The 24,781-nt window shown below is 37.8% G+C and overlaps 1 protein-coding gene across 1 annotated transcript in view; it reads left to right on the top strand.

Moving 5' to 3' along the window:
* Positions 1–24,781, top strand: part of LOC113094054 (leucine-rich repeat-containing G-protein coupled receptor 6-like) — a 45,497-nt gene that overhangs the window by 6,119 nt on the left and 14,597 nt on the right. The window contains exons 2-5 of the mRNA XM_026259695.1: positions 17,533–17,604; positions 19,452–19,523; positions 23,288–23,503; positions 23,929–24,000. Coding sequence (XP_026115480.1) covers positions 17,533–17,604; positions 19,452–19,523; positions 23,288–23,503; positions 23,929–24,000 — 432 coding nt within the window. The remainder of the gene's footprint in view (positions 1–17,532; positions 17,605–19,451; positions 19,524–23,287; positions 23,504–23,928; positions 24,001–24,781) is intronic.

Below are 24,781 nucleotides of genomic sequence, written 5' to 3'. Positions count from 1 at the left end.
TATGCGGTGTGTGTCTACTTCAATCAGAACTGAGACTGAGCCATCAATATCTGCTTGTTCACTTCTGTAACACTATAACCCACTGAAGTCCCTCCGCATTGCATAAACTACTCCCATGACCTGCGGCTGTCAGATTCTGGCTGCTGTCCTATCGACGCCAAGGTCATCTGTGAGTGTGGAAGGGGGAAGAGGAAGTCTTGTTGTGCGCCTTTGGGACAGATGAAACGCAATCTGAGCCGGGTATGTTCTTCTGCATCCCAAACCCCAACTTTTGACTTCAGCTCTACCTCGCCGTCTTCAAAGCTGATGGTTTACTGAGCTCACACAAGAATTCTTAGCCAAAAGCTAGTTTGTGCTGTCTAGATACTGTAGCAAATCTAAACTAAATAGAAATTACTCTGCTTAACACACTCTGTTGTTACTCTAATAAGCCTAAACACATAAATATATATATATATATATATATATATATATATATATATATATATATATATATATATATATATATAATGAAAATGTATAATGGTTTAAATGTATAATAGAGGCAGTTTGCTTTACAGTGCTTTTTAACACTTTAGTGTGTTTAAGAGTGTTTTTATATGTAATTTCATAGTTATTTCTATTGTCTGTGAAATATGGTTAAATACAGCTCAATGCACCTTCTAGCATTCATTGTAAAATAAAATATTATTTATTTCTGTAGAAACCTTAATATATTTAAATATATTTGCAATTACCCATTTGTACTTGACATACTCTTAACACACACACACAAATATATATGAAAAAAGGATTTAATATGTACTTTAAACTTGTAATTACATTTTTTTCTATTAGTACAAAGTGCAAAATACAGTTGCTTAAGTGTATTACGAAACAGAACAATATTTTTCTTATATACTTTTAAGATTTGTTGTATAATTAAGCTGACTTATTCTTCACAAGTTTCAGACAAGACCAAAGAAAACTAAATATGTATCAGGTCTAAATAGAAAAGCACAAAGATCAGAAGCCTTGAGAAAACAGGAGGATTGGTGAAAGACATGAATTCCAGGCCATCAGTTTTTTTAGTGTTTGTCTATGTACCTTTCTTGTTTAGTGTAGCCTAGATTAAAGAAATATTTCATGCTTATCTCATAAACCTAACCATGATTTGCCCTTATGTCAAAAATACAGCGCAGTCTAGTAACTCAATCAGCCAGTTTCTCAGCCTGAATAGCTAACAAGTATCAAAAGCCCCTGTGCCAAAACAGACCACCAACTGAAAGACCCACTAAACTTCATAGGCTGCTAGCACTCAATTACACACTCAAGTTTCTTTCTCAGGCTTGAGCAGTAAGTGACCTATCAGCACCTTTAAGAAGGGAGCACTCAATGCTAAAGACCTGCAATTCCTGTCTCACACCCGTCCTCCTGTTTTCTTAAGTCTTACAATCTTCCTCATCCTGTGTGAGACACAAGGTCACAGCCAGCTCCCCTCTCCCACCTTTCATTCTGTTTCCGTAATGGCTCTCAGCTGAAATCACAGATCATGGCTCCTTCGTCATCAACCAAACAAACTGCAGCCAGATTGCTTTGTTTCTTTATTATTGCAAGCTGATGCTGAGCCATTAGAAGCTTAAGGTACCTCAATCTCACAGGACAGGCCCCGTCACTGCTGATGGGGTTTAATGGGTGCATTGTTGCCCCATTTGAGAACGGTTAATCCCTCATGCGAAGGCCATTAATCAGCTTCCCTTACAGCATTACAGCTGACGGGAAATACTTGCTGGTGTTTGTTTTACTAATTGCGATTTGTAATGAGTGGGAAGCTCTCACATTCTCTCGAGTGAAGGTTAACTGGGATGTACTGTTAGCAAATGCATGAGAACTTTTTCCCGGTAGGTTTAGAACAAGTCTTAAAAATCAACAAGAAATATTCACACACTCAAGTATGTCCAGACTTTGGCCCCAATTTACTTCAAGCTATTCTAAAGAACAAACTGGCGCCATGTCATTTCGAACAAAATCCATGTCCATGATGATGCGGTAATAGGTAGGTGTGGCTCGGCGCCTTCTCTGACATGTAAATCTTTATTATTATAGATTTTTGTAAATTTCATATCGTTAAAAAATTTCAAAACATATTTTTTTATTATTATTATTATGCATTGCTAGGAATTCATTTGGACAATTTCAAAGGCGATTTTCTCAGTATTTAGATTCTTTTTTTTTTTGTTCCCTCAGATTCCTGATATTTAAATGTATGTATCTCGGCCAAATATTGTCCGATCCTAACAAACCATGCATCAGTGGAAAGCTTATTTACTCAGCTTAATTAAAAATAAAAGGACAAATAAGACTGGTTTGTGGTCCAGGGTCACATATGATTCTTCTTTTCAGTCAGTTGAGGCCAGATGCGAGTAACATCAGACTGGAGAGTTGCTTTTATAATAGAAAATGAAGTCAAAATTTTTATTGGAAACAACACTGACACTGATAGATCATGTTTAATACTGTAAAGCTGCTCACTTTAAAGCGATCTATTGTATAAAGTGCTAAATAAATAAATGTTACATTACTGCTTAATTGCAGATATTTGATGCTTTCTTAACTGCTGTTTTCTCACCGCTGTGATCTTATGGAGAGGAAAGCATGAAGCATATATTTAAATAGTCATCTAAACGTGTCTCTCAGCAGCAAATGCAGCATTATGATGTTTGCAGAAACTAAACTACTGCTTAGGTATTTCAAACTTCTTTTTACCCCTGAGCAAAGAATGAAAAAGCACATGGCTATGAGTATTTCAGGGCCTTAAAAGTGAGCACCTGGCTTTGAGAGACACCCTAGTGACGCTTGACCTTCAGAGCCTAATCCAGCATAGGATTTATATTATCAAACAAGGTTGGAGTGAACCAAGTCGCGATGACCTTTAAGACCCCTTCTCTGACCATGTACCCAACTACACCTCTGAATCTGATGTTTTCATTGCAGATGCTTGTGCAAATCAACTAAAATTTGATGAATACTGCTCTCTCTCTACCTCTCCTGTGTTCTCTGGGGGTACATTTGGAGATGAAAGCCTTGAATGGTATCATATTAGGGAAAAGACCAGCTGCAATTTTAATGTAACCCTCTCAACAGACTCAACCCTGCTTTGTTCCCCATCTCAGATTTTATGACAAGAAGCCAAAAAAACAAAATATAGAGCTCATGTCTCTGGCAGGCTTCAGCCTTGGAGGAGTGCAAAAGGTTTTGTTGGTCTCTGCTGTCCACTTTCATGTTGTAACATTTTATGAGACATACTTGTTGCTTTGTGTTGCTTCCAGTGAGGACGTGACTGCCATGGAGAGGACTTTAATGGTGTTCTGACCCTTTTAAGGACAGAACAACAATGGAGCATAAATTTAAACACTAATCCATGGACACAGACAGATAGATAAAGATAAATAAAAACAGACACAGAGATAGATGAAGATAATAGATAGACAGACATAAGGACAAAGACAGACAGATGAAAACGGAGAGATAAGCAAAAATACAGACAGAGACAAAATAGCTAGATAAAAAGAGAGATGCATGGATGTATGGATGGATGGACAGACGACAGACAGACAGATAGATAGATAGATAGATAGATAGATAGATAGATAGATAGATAGACAGACAGACAGACAGACAGACAGACAGACAGACAGACAGACAGACAGACAGACGATAGCTAATATAGATAGATAGACAGACAGACAGACGATAGCTAATATAGATAGATAGATAGATAGATAGATAGATAGATAGACAGACAGACAGACAGACAGACGATAGCTAATATAGATAGACAGACAGACAGACAGACAGACAGACGATAGCTAATATAGATAGATAGACAGACAGACAGACAGACAGACAGATAGATAGATAGATAGATAGATAGATAGATAGATAGATAGATAGATAGATAGATAGATAGATAGATAGATACACAGACAGACAAACAGATGATAGATAGAAAGATAGATGGATAGATAGATAGATAGATAGATAGATAGATAGATAGATAGATAGATAGATAGATAGATAGATAGATAGATAGATAGATACACAGACAGACAAACAGATGATAGATAGAAAGATAGATGGATAGATAGATAGATAGATAGATAGATAGATAGATAGATAGATAGATAGATAGATAGATAGATAGATAGATAGATAGATAGATAGATAGATAGATAGATAGATAGATAGATAGAACAACCTTCATGAGGACACAAACAGTAGTACAACTGTGCTTCGAGTGGAGAAATCATAGTACATCATAGTTTACTATACAAGGGGAGGTAAATGACGGTGTAGCTTAATTGTCCAAGAAATACAGAGGGGTACTCAGCAAATTTACTAAACAAACCACAGCAAAAACACACAAATCACGTCTTGACAATGTTTGGAATTCACATCTGTTTGGTGTATGTTTATACATGTAATTTGTGTATTTTCACACACAAAAAAAAATGTGTTTACATTTCAGCTGCAGTGAAAATCTAGGTAACGAGAAACAGTTTGAGATGGATAAATCTTTTTCAGAACTCTGGTATGTGTGGAGAGGATGTTGGATCTGATAATTGCATCATCATGTACTCAGCTTCATGTTATTGCATACCTGTATGACTGACTTTCTTATGTGGAAGTCACTAAATACCAAAACTCTTTGGTTACCCATTCTTCAACATATCCTCTTTTGTGCTCTACAGAAGAAAGCAATGCACACGTTTGAAATGAAGAGAACAAATTTTTTTCCCCAAGCTCTAAATGCCATGTTATGCTTTAATTTACAAAAATAACATTTCCACATACAGCTTTGTTAGAAAAGCCATAAAGCTATAAATCTGTCAGAATCTACAAACCAAAATTGTAATCTTCATAAAAGCTGTTTACATAACACATTTGAACAAATTAGCCTTTTGGGCGGGAAAATCCCTCCTTTCTCTTTAAGGATGCAGTCATGTGAACTGAAGGAGGTGGTGGTGACTCATTTTGATTGACACCTGTCAGTGCAGGTGACAGCACTGGATTCACCTACCGCAGAGTGCTCGATGCTTTCCCCCGCTCTGTCCTGCCATAATAAACCAGAACCCAACTGGCAGCCCCACTCATATGGAGCAAATTATACAGCCTGTGTTGCTATATCCAACAAACACAACCTCACAACCTCAACACACACACATGAACACATGCACGGACTCAGAGTAATAATTTGTAACATGTCTTGTTCAATGTGATGGTCGTCAGATCAATGTGAAGTAATCTGTACACTCCATACACACTTAGCTTCTGCCTAGAAGATGAGCAAATACAGACGGGCGATCATATATATTCAGCATGGAGGCCGATGACATGCAGTTAAAATAACACCTCGTGCAAAAGGCAAAAAATGGACATGACACAGTACCTGCTTTACCATGGCAGTAAGATGAACAGCGAGCTGCCAAAAAATAAATCAAAGTCCTGCCATTAGCGCGAAAGTATAACTGCAGAAATCATTTAAAGTGAATGGTTGATCTCCCCCTTACACACATCAAACGAAAACGTCTTGTGAATATAAAAACACACCTAGAAGACACACAGAATGAAACATGCTGTGGCAGAGCTCGGCGTAGCACCAGGACTGAGACTACTTTATTTAGATATCTTACACCCAAGATTTCCAGGAGTACACTTGTTTCCGTTGTGCATCTCTGTAACATTTAATTCATTTAAAAAAAAAATTGATTTATGAAGAATCAATCTAGAAAGGTGCCAGGAACTCATTAGAACTCAGGAGCCAGTGTATTACATTTACACATTTGGAAGATGATCACCCTAAGTGACTTGCACTGCGTTCAAGTTACATGTATGAATTTTGCAACATGATGCTAAACCTAACCGATAGTGTTAAAAAAAAAAAACAACACATAAAAACACATTTGCTGAAGTAGCCATGCAATTCTAACATGCTTCTACAAGTCTTTGACACTTTTATTGTGACTTGTGTTTAACAGGACTCATACCCAAATGCTACGTAGCGCAAGTGCAGTGCTGTACCAGGTGCGCTAGAGAGCAAGTTTACTGCATCAGAAAAGTCATATATATGGAGGCGAGTATGTGATGCAAATGTCAAAATGTATTAGTTTACAAATCATGTGCTATTGTAATAGTGTTTGGGGTCATAACATAACTTGCGTAACACAAAATCTTTATTAATTATAATTTGGGTCAAAGAAATAAACGGTGTTGTGTCAAAGCCTCAAACATTCATTTTAGCTGGAAAGTGCAGAGGATTTTATGTAAAGGAGTTTTTTGGCAATGCAGGCAGATGCTATGTTGCTATTTTATCAATTCATGGATTCCCGGTGATTTAAAAACCACAAAATTGGCATTTCTTGGATCTGACGCCAATATTTGAACTACAGGAACTTGGTGAAATATATCCCAATATCAGTAAGACATTTGGACGTACCTTTATTATTACTGTTATGACACAGTAATGGCAGGAAACACATTTTCTTTATTAAGATTCTTACCCTGAGGTTGGTTACTACCCATATTGAGGAGTGTTTAACTGCGTCTCTATGGTCACTGCACAGTTCAAGCTAAATAAATAACTAGATTGGAGGTTGCCACCCACCTGCTTTTGTAGGTGATCTCCTGGGGCGCACCACTCCCCACAACTCTCTTTTAATTCCCTTCTTTTCAATCTCTCATTGATATTTAATCCCTGTCATCAAGCATTAATTTAACACTAGTGAGTGAAGCATGATTAAACTATCTTTAGAGTTCTGGGTTTGTCTTGTATCCTGTAATTAATGAAGGATAATTGGAGTGACTGCAGACTGGAGGACAGAGAAGCTTACAGTCATCAGAACAAAGGCTTCCATCCGCTTTAATGACTGAGTTTAACATCAGACTGCACTGTATCCTCTCCTGTACCTGGCACCTTCCACTTTACCACAATGACGTGACCTCATTTTCACTACGCACATCATAGTGACTTTATATCTGCAAAAATATGGCTGTACAATTTATTTGTATTTTTTTTCTGGAGCAGGCAGATCAAAAGGACTTATGTTTGAGTTAGTCAGGTTTTGTGATGTGACCAAAATCACTGGGAAAGAGTATAGCAATCTGACTTTCTGTGAGATAAAAATCTAGCTGTAAACCAATAGTAAATTTAAGTCAGTGACAAGTCAGTGACATGTAAAGCTGCTATGATTATTTATAGCGGCTCTCTCTCGTGGTGGTTGGATAGATGATGTGATTGCTGATGGTGAATTGGCCGTGTTGATTATCTGAGCGTGGTTCTCTCTAGATGTGGTTGGATGGATGGTGCAGTTATTGATAGTGAATTGTCTGCATTATCATTATCTGTGCATGCTCCTCCTGAAATTCATTAATAAAACATCACATTGTAAGCTACTCTCATAGAAAACAGTCCTCATCGTCCATAAAATGCATTGCACACATATTTGGGTTGAACTGTTCCGGAACAGTGTTGTAAATACAACTTATCCACTGATTTATAGTTGTGTCCTCTTTTGGAAGACCAAACAAAGTATATTCACTTTCACAACAAAAACACAGCAAACGCAGAAATGAGCTTTGGAATATTAGCCTGCAGTCACTTTAAGACCTAAGGCATCTATCTTATTTATTGTATTGAAACACATCCAATCATATCTTAATAAAGATACAGAAACATAATTTTGTCATTGCAGAAGAAACAGGAACATTAAATATGACTAATATATGATAACAATAAAATATGACTTGTTTGATTAAATGATTAAAAGGTAATGTGTTGGCCTCTACAAATAATGTCCTATATATACATCTGCATCTGTATTTTACTTTAGATGTAATGTTCTTTCTTCAAAATATCAGCAAATCGAGTGTTCTGTGCAGATGTCTTTATTAATATTAGCCATAGCTTAATTGTGACTATTTCTTATAATTAGACAGCTATGATGTTGGGTGATATCGTGATGCATGTTGATTTATGTTGATTTCTAAGCAGTACCGCAAAACGAATTTCCCAATTTTAAAACAAAACCATTACAGGTAACAAATTACAAAAAAAAAAAAATCAGACATTTAGGCCAAAATCTTTGCTCTTATTTTATCCTTTTTATTTAAAAAGAATAAGAACAAAGACACACATTACAAATTCACTCATAATATACAAATAAAACAAACAGTGCTTTATTATTGAGGTAAATAGAATTTTTTTTTTTATAAATAAAACGCTGTATACACTGTACAAAGTCAAGAGTAAGTGATTTTCTCTTTGGGTTTTGTTGTTTTATAAAAATTAAAGGGATAATTCACCCAAAAAATAAATAAATATAAAATGAATTTAAAAAAAAAACCTGTCATCATTTAGTCACTCTCAAGTTGTAAACCTGAATGAGCTTCTTTCTTTTGGTGAATGTAAAAGTAATTTTGAATAATGAGTGTAAACAAACAGTTGCTGGTCCCCAGTGGCTTCCGTAGTATTTTAGTTTACTACTCTCAAAGTCAATGGGGAACAGCAACTGTTTGGTTACCCACATTCTTGAAAATATCTTCTTTTATGTTCAGCACAAGAAAGAAATGAATACAGGTTTGGGCCAATCTGAATGTGAGTAAATAATGGCTGAATTATAATTTTGCATCAGGCTGTCTCTCAACTGTTTACTTTCACTTTAGACATAAACAACTGTGTAAACAACTTATATGTAGACCTTGTGTGTTTTTGACAGCATTAGCACAGTCAGACATGAAAGATAATCAGGCGCTGTTTGACAGGATTTGGGGTGTTTGCGCTCAGAAAAAGCACATTGCAGCTTGGGAAACGAAAGTTTCGAAGTAGCTTCCACAACACTGGCTTGTGAAATAATTTTTTACAAGAGAATCAAAAAGGGCCATGCACAGCTTATTTCCGCATAGGTCAGAGTTTATAGTGATGATGAATACATATTTGAGAAGACAGGCTCACTTTCAGGGAGCTGGCGAGAGTTCGGATTTCAAAGCCAGAGGAAGTGCAGTCACAACGTGTACATTTCTCCATTTCCAGATCCTCCTCATGCCAAGGATCCAATCAAAAATGATTTAGCTATAGAAACGTTTTTCCATCGTGCAATGAAACTGATATCGTAGGAAACTGCATTGCAAATAATATGACCCAGTTCTTAGGGTTTTAAAACCAATGATATTTTCTCCAGTCAGGGAATTCTTCAAATACAATTGTTTAATAATGCAATGCATGTGTGGTTTAAGCCATCTGTTCAAGTAATCGCTATTTGTGCATGTTTATATTTGCCATTGTGTTGCATTATGCTCGCAGTAATTGCAAAAAATAAATAATTGAATAGGTAGACAATGAAAGCGAGCCCTTTTAAAGCTTTGAAAGTAATTTATCATGTAGGCCTCATTCCAAAAAAAAAAAAAAAAAAAATTGTTTAATGTTTGCATACTGCAACATCTTAATACAATATGTGATAAGTTTTATTATGCATGAGCAGGGCCAAAAGGAATCTGCTGGCATTTGTATGTGCTGATTGAGGGAGGAAATCCACGGACTGGATTTCAGTATGGTAGAATATCTTACATTTGCCAAAACGCTTAAAACTGAAATGTGCATCTTAAGTTAAAAATACTGACCAGCCCAACAAAGCGTTTGGGGAAACCTTTTAAAAAACATCATTAATTCCATTTTGTGTCGCTTGCTTTGCAAATATTGCTCACTTCAGCTAATGAACAGCTACAGTATGCGTGAGATTGACATTTTCATGAATGACCGATGTTTGAAATTGAGCAGAAATCTAAAAAAGCTTTTTACCCAATTCTGCTGGAATAGATTCCATGTGGATGAGGAAAACACATAATTCAAATTCCTCACCGATACATCCATGAGATGAGAGTAAATCAGAATATATTAAGAGTTCCACCAGTATAAGTCCCATTAAGACCTTATTGTTCTTTCCCTGCTAACAATTCTTCTCTGAAACAACCGTAATTACCTCTTCATGAACAAACCAAAAAATAATAAAAATAAAATAAAAAACAACAAGTATGATTAAATTTTTACGGTATTTTGTCCCCCAATGAGGCAGTTAACAGCAGTGTTGGGTATAGTTACTTTGGAAAGTAGTTAGTTAGGTTACAACGTTACCATCAATTAAAAGTAATCAGTTATGATACAGCGTTACCTATTCATAAAAGTAACGCGTTAGAGTACTCATGCGTTACCAAAAATTAAAAGCCGTTTGCAGCGGCTCACACACGACACACGACAGACATAGCCCCTGGCCCCTTTAAATGCACCTAGAAGTCGTGACTCCCGACAATGAATAACGTCAGTCATCCGACTAAATTAACACTGCAGAATAACAATAACAGGATAGACAGTCAGCAATCGGCTATTCCACATGGCGTTTTATTTATTTATTATCACAGAACATATCATTAATCAAAATTCGCACCTAACGTTACCCAGCCCGGGTAGCTACTGAATATTATGAGCAACACAAGATAACTCCTGATTTTTCTTTAACTTTAAATAATGCAGTTATCAAAGTACAAGTATGCTTACTTATAAACACAACCTTAAATATGCTTGCAGATTTAAATCCATTTAGAAATGATGAACAACCAGCCAGCCAACGATCTAACAGAAATTAACAGCTGCCTGTCAAACAAAAATGATAACAAACCGAATTAAATCCTTCACTGCCACACAGGCAAATGACAAATCGCTTAATAGCCGAACTAATTATTATTAAAGTGTCACTCACAGTCACAAGCCTAAATTCGCTTTAACACAGTCCTCTTACATTTACTCTTCAAAGTAGTGATTACAACGTAGCGTTAAATTTGAGGTAGAATTTTTGGCGGTCGACAGAAGCTTTTCACCAAAGCAGATTGTGCATTTTACCGTTATGTTCTTTTCTTTTTCGTTGACAAATTGAAAATAATGTGCGTACTTCCATAAACCAAACGCTGTCCTCTCTGCTATCTTGCCGGGAGTTCGAAAAAAAACTAAATAAATAAAAAAAAACCACACGCACACACACACAGGGTCAGGCGCAGGGCACAGACGCATCACAGCCATTGACTTTACGATCACAGAGCTTCGGCTCCGCTGATACATCCGCAGGTGGCACAGTAGACCTAGGCATACTGTCTGACAAAAAGCAGGCTGCAGTCGGGATTTTCCTTTCCTTAAAATAACGGATTACTTTTTTTAAAAAATAACGAAGTTACTGATTACTTACGCACGAAACTAACGCGTTAAGTTACAAATTTCAGGAAAAAAGTAATTAGAGTACTCTAAGGCGTTACTTTGTAACGCGTTACCCACAACACTGGTTAACAGAAGACAGATGTGCTGCAGAGGGCCTAACACTAACCAGCCATTCCAAGGTTTTTTGCCTCTGACTTGTGCTGCTTGTTGTCAACACAGCTTTCAGTGGTCTAAAGACAACGGGCAGCCTCTACCTTTTTACACACACTATCTGCAAAGCAGCACATTCTCATAAACTTCTTCCAATAAACATGCGGTCGCTGCTTTATGAGGTCGCAATTGATGCTAAAAACAGACTAGAGCTGCGACAATAGAGCTCTGAGCAGGTTGTGATTAAGTGTCAGGGCACATTTGGTTGTCAAAAAGCGTCATTTTAACAAACATCTGTGGTAAAGTTGGAGTATGAAAAAGCTCAGCTCACACTTCATCTGATGAAGGCTTTTATTATTTTGTCTGATTTAGACAGATGCTGGAGATCCCACACTGCAGCAAGTAAATACGCCTTGTGTAACAAGCATCCAACCAAACGCATTAATTCTGTTTGTAAAAAAATTGGAAGTTTTTGAGGTATACGCCATTTTGGTCTGAAGTTCAGTTTAGAGTGACACCCCAAAATCTATCGAAGCTTTTGAAATGGTTGCCACCAATAGCAGATTTTTCTCATTCACACCTTCCTTAATCTCATATCCAATGGTCCTTTGTAGGGGAGTGGAGTGTTTAGGGTAGTTTGGACGATTTTGGACTGAGAGCAAAGACTAGTAAGGCTGGCACAGGTTATTAGGGAAGGGTTCAAAGAGGTTTTGTTTAAAGGGGTGTCTTTTAGGCTGCTTGCACACTTGGTTTGATTGCTTGTTCTGAACCTGAGTTTGATTCCATTCCCCTCCTCTTGCCTCCACTGGTCTCTTTTCATCTTGTACTATTTGGTTTTAAGTAGTATGTGTAGTAGTGCTGCACAATACATTATTTCAGCATCGACATTGCGATGTGCGCGTGAGCAATAGTCAGATCACAGAGGTGCGATGCAGGGAAAAACATATACATTTTTGTGTTTGATTCAAAAGAAGAAAAAAAAACCTGCACAATTTTTGACTGATATAAAGTATTAATTCTTTTTTTATTTTTTTTAAGTATTTACAAAGCACACATTTGTTGCTTCACATTTTTGACATGCAGTCTCTGTGTGCGCATGATGGTTTGGTTGCAAAAAGAAACGCATCGTCAGTTTTATGGAAATATTCTGGCTACAGAAATAATGATGTTGACCAAAAACAGGAACTTTGTTGGGAGTGCCTTGCATTTGCTGCAACAACATGCAGAAACACGACTAATTTGTTTGATCATTTAAGTCGGCACCACAAAGCTCTATATGAGGAGTGCAAAGCCAAATCGAATTGCTGTCCAAAGCAAAATGAAAAATAAAAAAAAATTAAATAAAAACTATTGGATGCATATGCCACTGTTACACCATTTTAGAAAGGTTTCCAAGCAGCAGAAAGATATCACTGATGCGATAACATTTCACCTCGCGTAAGACAGGGTACAGGGTTTTACAAACATGATCGGTCACCTTGACAAATGTTACGTTATACCATCACAAACGTATATTTTTCTCAAGTTGCCATCCCAGAGCTGTAAGACAAATGCAAGGCACCAGTGGAAACTGAGCGATCATGCATTTTAACTACTGTTTCCATTACTATGCCATGACTTGACATGAAATAATAAACATTTTCCTAAGTTCAGTAACTTATCATTAAAGTTAGTTTATAAGCAGTTTATTAAGGCAAAAACTATTCAACAATATGTCCCTATATCTGGGTTTGATGAGGTAAAGGAGTTAGAGCTACACTCACAATATATATTATAATTCACAAATTATATTCTTGGAGATTAAATGGGTTAGTTTAGCTCTTTTGAAGGAAGCATGTAGAAACCAAACATATATGTAAAGATCTGTAAATGATCAGTTAACGATAAAAGTATCATGAGCAATTTGTGCCGCGCTACAGGTATCAGCAAGAAACTGGTGGGTACCTTTTCTCACAACTGGAAGCCAGCGGTGCTCTTGGAAAAACCCAGAAGGATCTAAATTTACAGACACATTCACTCGTATCTGATTGCCAAACAAGATGGGGTTCCAGACAGATGATGATCAACAGGATTTTAGAGCAGCAGAGGGCTTTAAGTCAGGTCCTGTCTGAGGACAAGGCAGCGAGGCATCCGATTCCAGCCTGGCAAGATATAGATGTCCTGGAATCTGTCAGCAAGACACTGGACCCACTGCTGGATTTCACAGATGCACTCTCAGGAGAAGATTATGTTAGGGACTATATGAAGCCAGTTCTTCAACTCTTCAACACGTCAATGCTGCTGAGGCATGAGGAAGACACCGAAATGACTAAGACCTCGAAGAAGGGGACTTTGTACTACATCAATAAGAAATATAAAGATTCAAGTCTCAAGTCTGCAATGGTGGATATAAAACTTATAAGAATGAACAAATCAATCCATACAGAAGATTAAAAAGTCAAATTGGTGTTTTTGAATATTTGGTAACACTTTACAATAAGGTCCCATTAGTTAATGTTAGTTAGTGTATTAATTAACATGAACAAACAATGAATAAAACATTTATTACTGTATTTATTCCTCTTCGTTAATGTTAGTTAATGAAAATACAGTTATTCATTGTTAGTTCATGGTAATTCACAGTGCATTAACTAATGTTAAGAAGCACAACTTTTGATTTAAATAATGCATTAGTAAATGTTGAAATTAACATGAACTAAGACTTATAAATGCTGTAGAAGGATTGTTCTTGCTTAGTTCATGTTAACGAAAGTAGTTAACTAACATTAACGAATGGAACCTTATTCCAAAGTGTTACCCAATATTTAATGGAAGAAAATACAGTCGTTCATTGTTAGTTCATGTTAATTAAACTAATGTTAGATTTTAATAATGCATTAGTAAATGTTGAAATAACATTAACTTAGATCAATAAATGCTGTAGAATATTGTTTATTCTTAGTTCATTTCAACTAAAGTAGTTAACTAATTAACCTTGTAAAGTGTTAGTGGATATGTATGTTAAATATTAATATAGTTAGATATCATATAAAAGTTGGTGTGTTTTATTGGTGCAAATGAGTAGTGGTGATAACTGTTTTGTACAACATTTGCAACTGCTTTTTTATCACTTAATTATAAGCACCACTAAATTAAATTACATGGACTCCTAAACTGACATTTAGAAGTAGATGCAAAAAAATTGCAAAGCATTGAAAATAAAAATAAAGCTTTGTAAACACTTGCATTTTTATAATACTAAAAGTGTGTCCCATCAGGGAATGAAAAGTTCAACACAGACTTGTGTCTTCATGCTCACTTGAACACTTGGATCAAATACAGGAAATACATCATGGAAGTAATCAAGTGGTCAAGTGCAAAGACTGCAAATGTGGGTATTTGGACAAGGGGTGTGACTCTCCGGGACCAACGCTGGCGACTCCTGGTGTAGTAGTAGATCCCCAGCATCTACCCAAATCATCAATGCGACTTCTACAATGAGCAATATCAGTTAACAACTCAGGACACGAAGATGCCACACGGTTTCATTCTCCAAAGGCATTTTATTCTGAGACAATCTGCACAGAGAAAATTCTATTCCTAAAATGTGTCCATGCTATTGACAAAGCATCGGTAGCCAACCAGCAGAGTTCAGCTCCAACCCTAAACAAACACAGCTGAACCTAATAAAGGTGTTCAGGATTACTTGATGATAACGGACAGGTGTGTTGTAGTAGGGTTGGAACTGACAGAGGCAGGATGGTGGACCTCCAGGAGCAGGTTCGGCTTCCTCTGCAACAGAGGCTCACAGATGCAATTTAACATGGACTGTGTTCGTATTGACTGCTAATATTGCCAGGGTCCACATGAATCAAACCAGACCAATTTTCCAAGTAACTTAAGTTTGTGATTTGCTAGAACACACCACTGTTCAGAAGACCATTTTCACACCAGCCAAGTGAAGCAAAGACCAATATCAAACAGAAGTCCACATTGCAATTTCTAGTGCAGGGGTGTCCAGTCGTGCTCTTGGAGAGCAGTTGTCCTGTAGAGGTCAGGTATTCAAAATTTCCAGACAGGTGTGTTGAGGCAAGTTTGAGCTAAAGTCTGTAGGGCAATGTCCTTCCAGGAGGAGGATCAGAAACCACTGCTCTAGTGAGAAAGTCTGGGTCTGCAACTGTAACCTGATTAATGTTGTGTAAGGAATGGATTACATGATACTAAATGCAGCATTTAATGACAGAATGCAGTTACACTTCAATGCTTTTCATATACAGAAATGAAATTCTATTTTGTAAATACCTTCCACTGAGTGACGACATCCTTCTGGATTTGTGTTTCTGTGTATACAATGCATCAAAATGTAATTGCATTGAGATATTAAAGAAATCCCATTTTGTTTCCCATGGCCAGATTCAATTCTGAAGACTTTACAAACATTCCAAATATCCATAACAATACACTCATCATTTGAAGAATATACAGTATGTTGGCACAGGTGCCTTAAGAAAATTAGCATTAAAGCCATGTTTGTCTGTGATGTGAGAAAATACATAGAGCAGAAAGCTCCAGTGTTTAGATACATGACTGAATTATATCGAGGGATAAAGGCTGACCGCGGAGCTGGCATGAGCTTTCAGCAGAACAGCTTGCTGTGGTACGTTCCATGAAACCTCATCCGACATTCATTTGAAACCATCACTGGCCTATTTACACGGGGTGAACCGCTAAGCTTCACAGCTTCCAAATCTGACACTTTTATTTTTGCTTTCCCCAGCCCCTCCATCTCCCTGCTTTATGTCTCTTGCCCTATGCAAGACAAATGTTTGTGAAAGAGTGGCGGCACACGGTCTTACCAGAAATAGAGTTGACGGATGGGAGTGTGGTCTGGCACAACATGAAGTGATAGCCATTAAAAACCTCAGAGACTTCATGGCTCAATGGTGGAAGATGGTAGTGTGTGTGTGAGCGCATAAAGGAGTGTGATCTGTCAGACCTTGATAGAGACCCAATCCTGGGTTATGTCGTTCTTCTTCCTGGGCTCATGTGGCCCTCAATGTGCCTATATACAACACGGTGGTTGCTTTGCCAGACATGTCGCACCCATCACATTAGCTAAGCTGACTTACATGTTAAACATTGGCAGCAATTCTCAAAACTTTCATCTCGTCACACAAAAAGAGCCATTTGGAGTACAAGAGGAGATTGAGGACACTCCGGCAGGATGGAGCAACTTTGAGGCAAAGCAGTAAGGAGGTATGGGTGGTCCTGTTTAGCTTGTCAGGACTCCTTGTGAGGCTTCGACAGACTTTCCTCGAACTCTGCCACCCAAAAACAGGCACGGACTCTTAAGTGGTTTGTTTGATAAACAAATTGATTAGTCAAGATGAGTGAGCCTACAGCTGGTTGATATTTGCTCTCACTCTTTCTGGGAACGTCTTTCCCATGTTTCGAGTACTTTCAGAGGTATCAGCAATGATGCTCTGCCTGGCTGCAGCTGTTTGCACATTATACAGTGATTTTTATAGGGGTCAACTGAAATGATGATTGACGATTTGGATGATTTGTTGAAATAACTATAATTGGATTTGGGGCCTATAGCCCAATTTTGGCACTGAATGCATAATGTTGGAGATTGTCTGTTTGGCATCCGGTGACATTATGCACTCTGACTACATTGTATTCTTCTTTAAGCAACACAATTTTTCATTTTAGTATACACATATACCATATACCAAGTATACACATATACACATATACATATACATATACCAAGGTCTAACAATATACCATAGAGTACATTTTCCACTTTAGTAGCAACTCTAACCATTGTAAATTCAGTTGTACTATGACTTGTTGCCACGGGAGGCAAAAGGAGCTTAGAGCGCATTCATATCTTGGCTCCTCTTTCAAAAAGTGTTGATGTGTTTGGAGACCATACAAGAGAGAGATTTCTGTACAAGACCAGCGGCCAAAGAGATCTGAACCCCAGCTGCTGTGGTTCTTGCGTCCAAGGAGATCTCTCACTTTTGTTTCCACCATGAGCTCTTTAATGCACATGCATGCATACTCGTCTTTATGAATTCACCAGATTCTCTTCTCTCTGTTATAGTCATCAATGTGTCGGACAGCAAATGAACCAAAGCACTTATTTTGTCCTTCCACAGGAGACTTTCGGGCAATCACCTGAGACACATCCCTGGCCCAGTGCTCCAAGGCCTCTACAACCTCAAAGTCCTGTAAGTAATGAAAGACAGAAAGAGCGAGAGCGTTTTTGTTTCTGTTAAAGCTTCTATGGAAAATATAATTCAGAGTGATTCATTCCGAAAAATACTTTTGTTGCAGTGTCATTTACTGCAAAATTAGGAACAGAAACTCTGACAGGTGATGATTCAGGTTTTTGCTCTGTGGTGAATGGTCAGTGAGCTGTTCTTTATGTCTGGGTGTTTGCTGATGGTTTATTGACAGATTTTTATTTTATGGGCTGTCTTAAACCCATATGATGGAATGGAACAGGACAGACAAAGGCCAGGGATGGAACAACTTCATTCAGGCCAACATACATCTCAGAATTTCCACATAGGATTATATGCACCTTTCTATGTTTTCCTGGAAGATTTAGAAAATTACCCCAATATTGTCATTCAACAGCCCAGTGACTCTGATTTTTATTTTTTATTTTTATTTATTTGGTTACACACCTCAAGAAAATTGCCCTGCCACGTCAAATCCTTTTATTGACTCATAAAAAAAAAAAAAAAAAAAACTATCATATTCATTTCTTCATAATATACCTTTCCAGTAATTAAAAATAATTGAACACGTTTTCTTTAACTGTTGCTAGATTTACATTTTAGTAAGAAAATGACAACTATTTTAATTTAGTTCAGTTTAATATATGAATATGTTTTTAGTTTGTTTTGAAAACAAGATAATGCACATCATTGTCAGAGATCTTATTTCAGTGGCCAATGTAGACAAAAAGGGATTGGGTTGGGTCTAACAATAGTTACATATTTCTCTGTTTGCTTTATGTGCTCTATTATATCTTATTCAACAACCAAATTTGTCTGAGGCCCGAGTACCCGACCTTCTGATGTTTTATCTAATGTTCAGTTTTCAATGAATCAGAATCACGTGTAAATGCCAAAGAATATAAACAAAAACTTAAAACTGCAAGAAAAACATAACTAAAATATCACATATAAAAACATATATTAGTTAAAAATATGGCAATGCCATGCAAAACTAAAAGTACAGGGGGGAATGAATACATACTTTGTGGCAATCGAATGACAAAATAATTTAGGTTTGTTCACAGCATCATATCACGACTGCTAGACATTTTAAGTCTTGATGGCTATGGTGGAGCCGTGATTTCCTTGATAAGGCCATCCTGCCCACTAAAAGGTGTAATTATTCCTTCAAACATTAGCAATTCTCTGCTGCGTGGTCAGTGTCAGGAGTTTCATTTGATTGGACGTGATAAAGCTGTCTGCCTTGTAATTAAATCTCAACATCTGTGGCCGCGTGCTCTAACATTGGAATAATTTGCTTTGTTCAAAGATCTTAGTGTCATTGTTCTACCACTTCCTGTTTCTATGTTTTTTTAATTCAATGAGTCCTATGAGCATGACCTCAGTGGCCCACCCAGGCAGTTTCCCCCCTCATTCTGTTTTGTCTTGTTCAGTCTCTCTGCCCCTCCCATGTTCTGGTTTTGTCCACTGAAAAGTGCATCACACAGTACCTGAAATCATATCTCCTGACTGATCCGACAGGTAACCTCATCAGCAGTAAGCTGGACAACATTTTTTTCCCAAGAGCCATACTGACATGCTCTATTAATATCAACATGGCTTTATTGCTCAACCATACCACCCATCAAACATATATGGAACTGAGTAATGGAACATTTTTTAAAACATTTAATTAATACAAAGAGAGGGTCACCCGTTGCCACTGAGATAATATTGTTTTTATTATTCATTTTATTATAATCACATTGTGTTTCAAAATATTTATTATGTAATACTAACCAAAGCTAAATTAATTATATTTCTAATTTTAATTTACCGTATCTTTACAGGATGTTGCAGAATAACCAGTTAGAGAGATTGCCCAGTGAAGACCCGTGGGAATTACCCAATTTACTCTCTCTGTAAGTATCACATAGTTCAAGTTATCAAAAGCAAACTTGGGCTGTTAGAGATTTACATGAAACAATGGTGTACATTAAAGCAACATTGGATAGGTCGACCTGCCAAGTGTAGACCTCTTGCTTGTGACCACAGCTTTAAGCTTAACAGCTGGAATAAAATGGATTCACTTGATTCAGTGATTGGTCTCCTGTGAAATGTTATTCTACTTAGAAATGCTTCCATCATCCAAAAAAAGAAGTCTAAATTAGAAGGAAAAATGTTCATCCAGAAACATTTACATTATCATGAATTATGTATCAAATATAACATCATAAGCACAACATAAGCACAGTAACACAATAAATGATTTAGCACCCATCTATCAGATAAGCTCTCTAGCAGTAGGGTTATTTGGTCCACAATGCAATCTAGTCATGAGGTAACTCTTGGCATTTATCTCTAAAAGAGTTGATGCAGGAAAGCCAGTTATTTATATGCCTATTAGGACCATTAGGCCCTTCATTAAAGAACTCCCCACCAGGGAGGATCAAGTTTGCAATTTAGGACACACATGGTAGTGGTAAAACAGGTGTTCTTTGGCTGTATAATAGTGAGACCAAATATACTTTTTGTTGTGGATTTTCTTCTTTTTTAAACTCTTGGTCGTGAAAAAGATTCAAAACTCATAGTAGTTTTGGTGTGGTCTGTGCAATTCAGTGATCACATTTTGAAAATGTATTCAGTGAGTCTGGGTTTATACCTGTTCTCTGAGAGCTATTAGCTAAAGGCTAACTCACAACAGAGACTAATATGATATTCCAGAGGCCACTCTTCTTGATGAAGACAAAACATGACAACATCACATTTAATAACAGAATGGTGAAAAAGAGGGCTGTTGGCGCATCTGTAACCCATTAAGTAACCACCAGACACTTTGCAATGGCTCCTGAGTGAGCGCTGGGAGATTCAATGAGCTGTGAAGAGACACATTTTCCATCAGTTACTCTTCCCTCTTCCCTTATGTCCAACGTTTCCTTCCTAATCTGAATCACGCCCCCCTTCCTAACAGGCTCCCCATGAAAAGGTCAGAATCTAAATATTGTCTGGTATTTTGTCTGGCCTTGTCTATCTACTCCACTCACATCCACCCCTCCACTCCTTTCAATTATTCCCAATGCCAGTCAGAATCCCAGAGTGGATGCGCACACCCACTTTTTTCCCAAATGAATAATTCCACATAAATATCCATGTGCTCATTTCCTTCTACCTTTGTGAGGATGTTTTCATTAGAGTCATGGCATACAAATTTAATTATTTTGCCACCAACAGAGTTTTTTCCACATGGAAGTCATGCCTGGTTCCAGAAGAGGCTCCAGACGTGCATAGACTGTGTCCAGGCCCTCCCTGTAGTGAGGCAGATACTCTGGCATTCGTCCAGCCAACTTACGCTCACTTTCAATCCCCCATAACAAAGAATTTGTAGTGATTCGGCTAGGTGCTCTATCCTGAGTTCCCACAGGAGTAGAAAGGCATTTAGTTCTCAACAAACATGTAATTTAGGGTAATGATAAGATGGGGATCGGTTAATCACTTGGGGGGCTATAAGGTTTGAAGTCCACTGGCGCCCGATGTAGACAGAGAGAAGATGAGTTGGGGCAGGACAGAGGATTGGTGATGAAACTCATCTTTGTTTCTTTACTAGAGTTTAGGACTGTAGGCTATACTTGCTACACTCAGCACAGAGCATCCTTTGATGTCAAGACCAACCTTCCAGGATTTAGTCTATCAAAGAAAGATCTGATAAAGATCCAGTAAAAGCTGAGCAACAACACTCACCTTTCTTAAATCAGAGGCAATGCCATACCCCCTTGATCATATGATGCCTACAATAAAATTCCACACAAAAGAGACCGTAAAAGCAATGTTTGCACATGCCGTTTCAAGTCTTAAGAGTAATCATCAAGACATTGGTGCTAAACCTAGCAGAGTTGCAAAGCATGGAAATATAGCCTGAGAAGAAAGGGAGTTTTTCCAAGCCAAATGGCATTGTATTTTGGGTTCAAGATCCTCTTCTATCGATGCTCTTCATGCATTACCCTCAGGGTTGAGGAGGCCAGAGGGGACATGATGAGAGGCCAGTGTAAAATGAATGTGTGTGAAAGGTCATGGGGAAAAATGTAGGGGAAGTCCTTGCAGCTAACTCAATGTGCTCTGCTGCTATCATACATCATGACTCACTGATCACTGATGTTCAGCACACCCCTGATCCATTCAATCCTGGGGGCAACATTCATTAGATCAAAGGCTTAACTTTTTGACATAGGGAGGACATTCATCTTGGTCCTGGAGATGTCACTAGGGCACCACTTTTGTTCCAGAACTAAATGTACAGTACTTAAGAAATGACATGCAAGTTGTGCATTTTTATATACCTCGTGTTGAGATCCGATTGGTTTAGACCATAGAATGTGGTGTGCCATTTAGTCTTGCTAGTAGAACTTCCGCTTATGCTTCCATTTCCACAATTAGTTCTGGTACTATGAAAAAGTACCGGCAGTGCCAAAGGACCTAAGGTCTGAGAAAAACAACAGCCTTGCAAAGAAATTGGAGTGGTGGGGGGGGGGGGGGTGTTGGATTTGTGAAATAACACTTTCAATTATTTCTATCAACCTCCTGAAGGTTTTTTTTTATTTTTTTATCTTCAGCTCAGTTTCTTTGTTTAATTTCCAAAAATAAGAGAGAAAAACGGTTCAATAGCATTTTAAAGCCTTCCAGTCGGTGTGAAGCAACAATTGCTTGGTGGCTTTAATGAAATCAAGTCACCATGCCGCAAAGTCATCAAATTATCAATCGGTGCTTTATTACACCATATGAGTGCAAGGAAAATGGAAAGAGAAATGGCCAATTTTTAAAATGCCTTCATGTGGTTGGATCGAGAGTGGAATCTTTGCATCTGCAGCCCTTGTATGCCTGGTCTGTGATTGCACAACTTTTTACTTTATCCTCTGAAACACACTTGTTGTGATTTAGCACCCTCTCACCAAAAGCTTTAAATTAAAAAAATTAAAAACCCACAAAGCATAGCACTCCACCTGTGGGCTCCCAATGTTTCATCAAACATTCAGAGTGGCGACCATGCCAAAACTCTCATTAAACAAGTCCATGCTGGAGTAACTAAAGATAGCTTCATAAAACCCTTGCATATAAATCACTTGGGGGGGGAACTAAATCACTCAGATAGTGGTGCCAAACCTAACACCAGAACAACAAAAGATAGAAACAAAAAGGCAACAAAATTATCCTTTAATAGTGATATCGTCAAAGCAGAAATGTTGTGACCGCAGACCACAGCACAGTATCTCTTTCTGTTTATCCACATTTGGTGGCTCCTTTGTTCATCCTTTTTATGCACCTATGTAAGGTGTGGCAGTTTGATGAATGAAATGAAAGAGGTAAGATTCCATGACAGGACACTGCTTGGAAAAGGAGTCACTGACAGGGACACAAACACTGGGGACTGGAGTCCCACCAGGTCGGGCATCAGTGGAGAACATCAAGCATATGTTTATGGAGGGTGGGTAGTGTACAGTGTCTTGATAACACTTCCTTCAGCTAATCTCCTGCTAATTTGACAATCAATCAATGCACATATTTGAGGTTAAAGTTGAAACCACCTGGGATCCTGGTTTAACATGCCTGACTGCATTTTCTCCTAAATTTCTACTCCATACATAAACTGTCTACAAGAATAAAAGTCTGCTACTGTTCATTCTCATAAAAACAGGCGTCTGGATGCCAACCTGATTGTGGAGGTGCCAGCAAGGACCCTCTCGGGTATGAGGTCCCTGCGACACTTGTGGCTTGATGACAATGCCCTGACAGAGATCCCAGTAAGAGCCCTCAACGACCTCTCCTCGCTCCAGGCTATGACCCTTGCTCTAAACCGCATCACTCACATCCCAGACTATGCCTTCAGGAACCTATCCAACCTGGTTGTGCTGTAAGTATCTACTTTCACACAACAGGAATAATCCAAGTAGGAGGTGTTTCTGGGTCAACATGCCTAGTAGCTTACCGCAAAATTTATCCAGTCCCTTCAATCAGAAGAGAAATTAGGAATGTTCTTAAAGCCCCTAACCCCAACCTTAAACTTTACTCTAACTCTTAATCCAGGACCATGTTCTTTTTGACTAAGTGTGAGGACAGGAAACCAGGAAATAGGAAGTTGGAACACATGCCTTGGTTTGGCAGGACACCATAAGAATCTTAAACTAATTTAATTACAAAGCGGTGGAATGATAGTCTTGTTTATTTTTATATATCATCCTCCACTGGTTTACGTTTATTTGAAGCAATGGACAAGGCCAGGCAGGTGTCATTCCAAGGGTTGTTTATTATATTACTAATGATTGTTTTTATGTTTAGGCATCTTCATAACAACATGATACGGACCCTCGGACAGAACTGCTTTGAGGGACTGCACAGCCTCGAGACTCTGTAAGTAAGGTAGTCCCTTAATGAAAGATAAAAAACATGAAAGCATTTCCTGGTTTTAATCCAAACAAACCCTGATCTGTTATTTGATTTCGGTGTCCTTGCAGAATCATTATGGAAGGGGCTGCGTCTATAAATATAAATCAAAATTAGTAGCCAACTAGCCAGTCTCTACTTATGTTCAGTGGTTCAGCTTTGTATTAACTATAAACAGATCATTCTTTACAAAGTGCTTCCGCCGTTGAGATACGAACATATTAATTGCAGAACCTTGTTTTTCTAAAAACACTAACAACCTCTTATTAAAGTATGGCAGACTTTCAATAGAAACGATAATATCCTGACAATGACTTCAGTGTTGGGTGGTTTCTTTAGTGTTCTATTCAACTGTATATGTGTAAGCAGTGTGGAAACTATACAGTGATTTTAAGGGGACCTTCGGGGTTTTGGTTATCATCTGGCCGATGTTGGTATTACAAGCTACACAATACACTTCCCTTTGTCCCACAGCTACATATATTCATCATAAGGTCATTAAACTGAGTGGGAAATGTAATGATGGTCTGCATTTTACTTGATATTCTGCATCTAATAACATAATAAATTGTATATTTATATACGAGTATGAACAAATGAATGTAGTTAAAAAGTCATGATTTATGGCTACTGACTAAAATGTTCATATCATAGCTGAACAATAGCGCACATTCTCAGCTGGAATTCAGTCTAAATAACTTAAACGTTACTGAACATGGTAGACTTAATCAAATGTTAAATAAGCCCA

This window comes from Carassius auratus, unplaced genomic scaffold (assembly GCF_003368295.1).
Source record: "Carassius auratus strain Wakin unplaced genomic scaffold, ASM336829v1 scaf_tig00215236, whole genome shotgun sequence".
Taxonomy (NCBI): Eukaryota; Metazoa; Chordata; class Actinopteri; order Cypriniformes; family Cyprinidae; genus Carassius; species Carassius auratus.
This window is presented reverse-complemented; position numbering and strand designations above follow the sequence as displayed.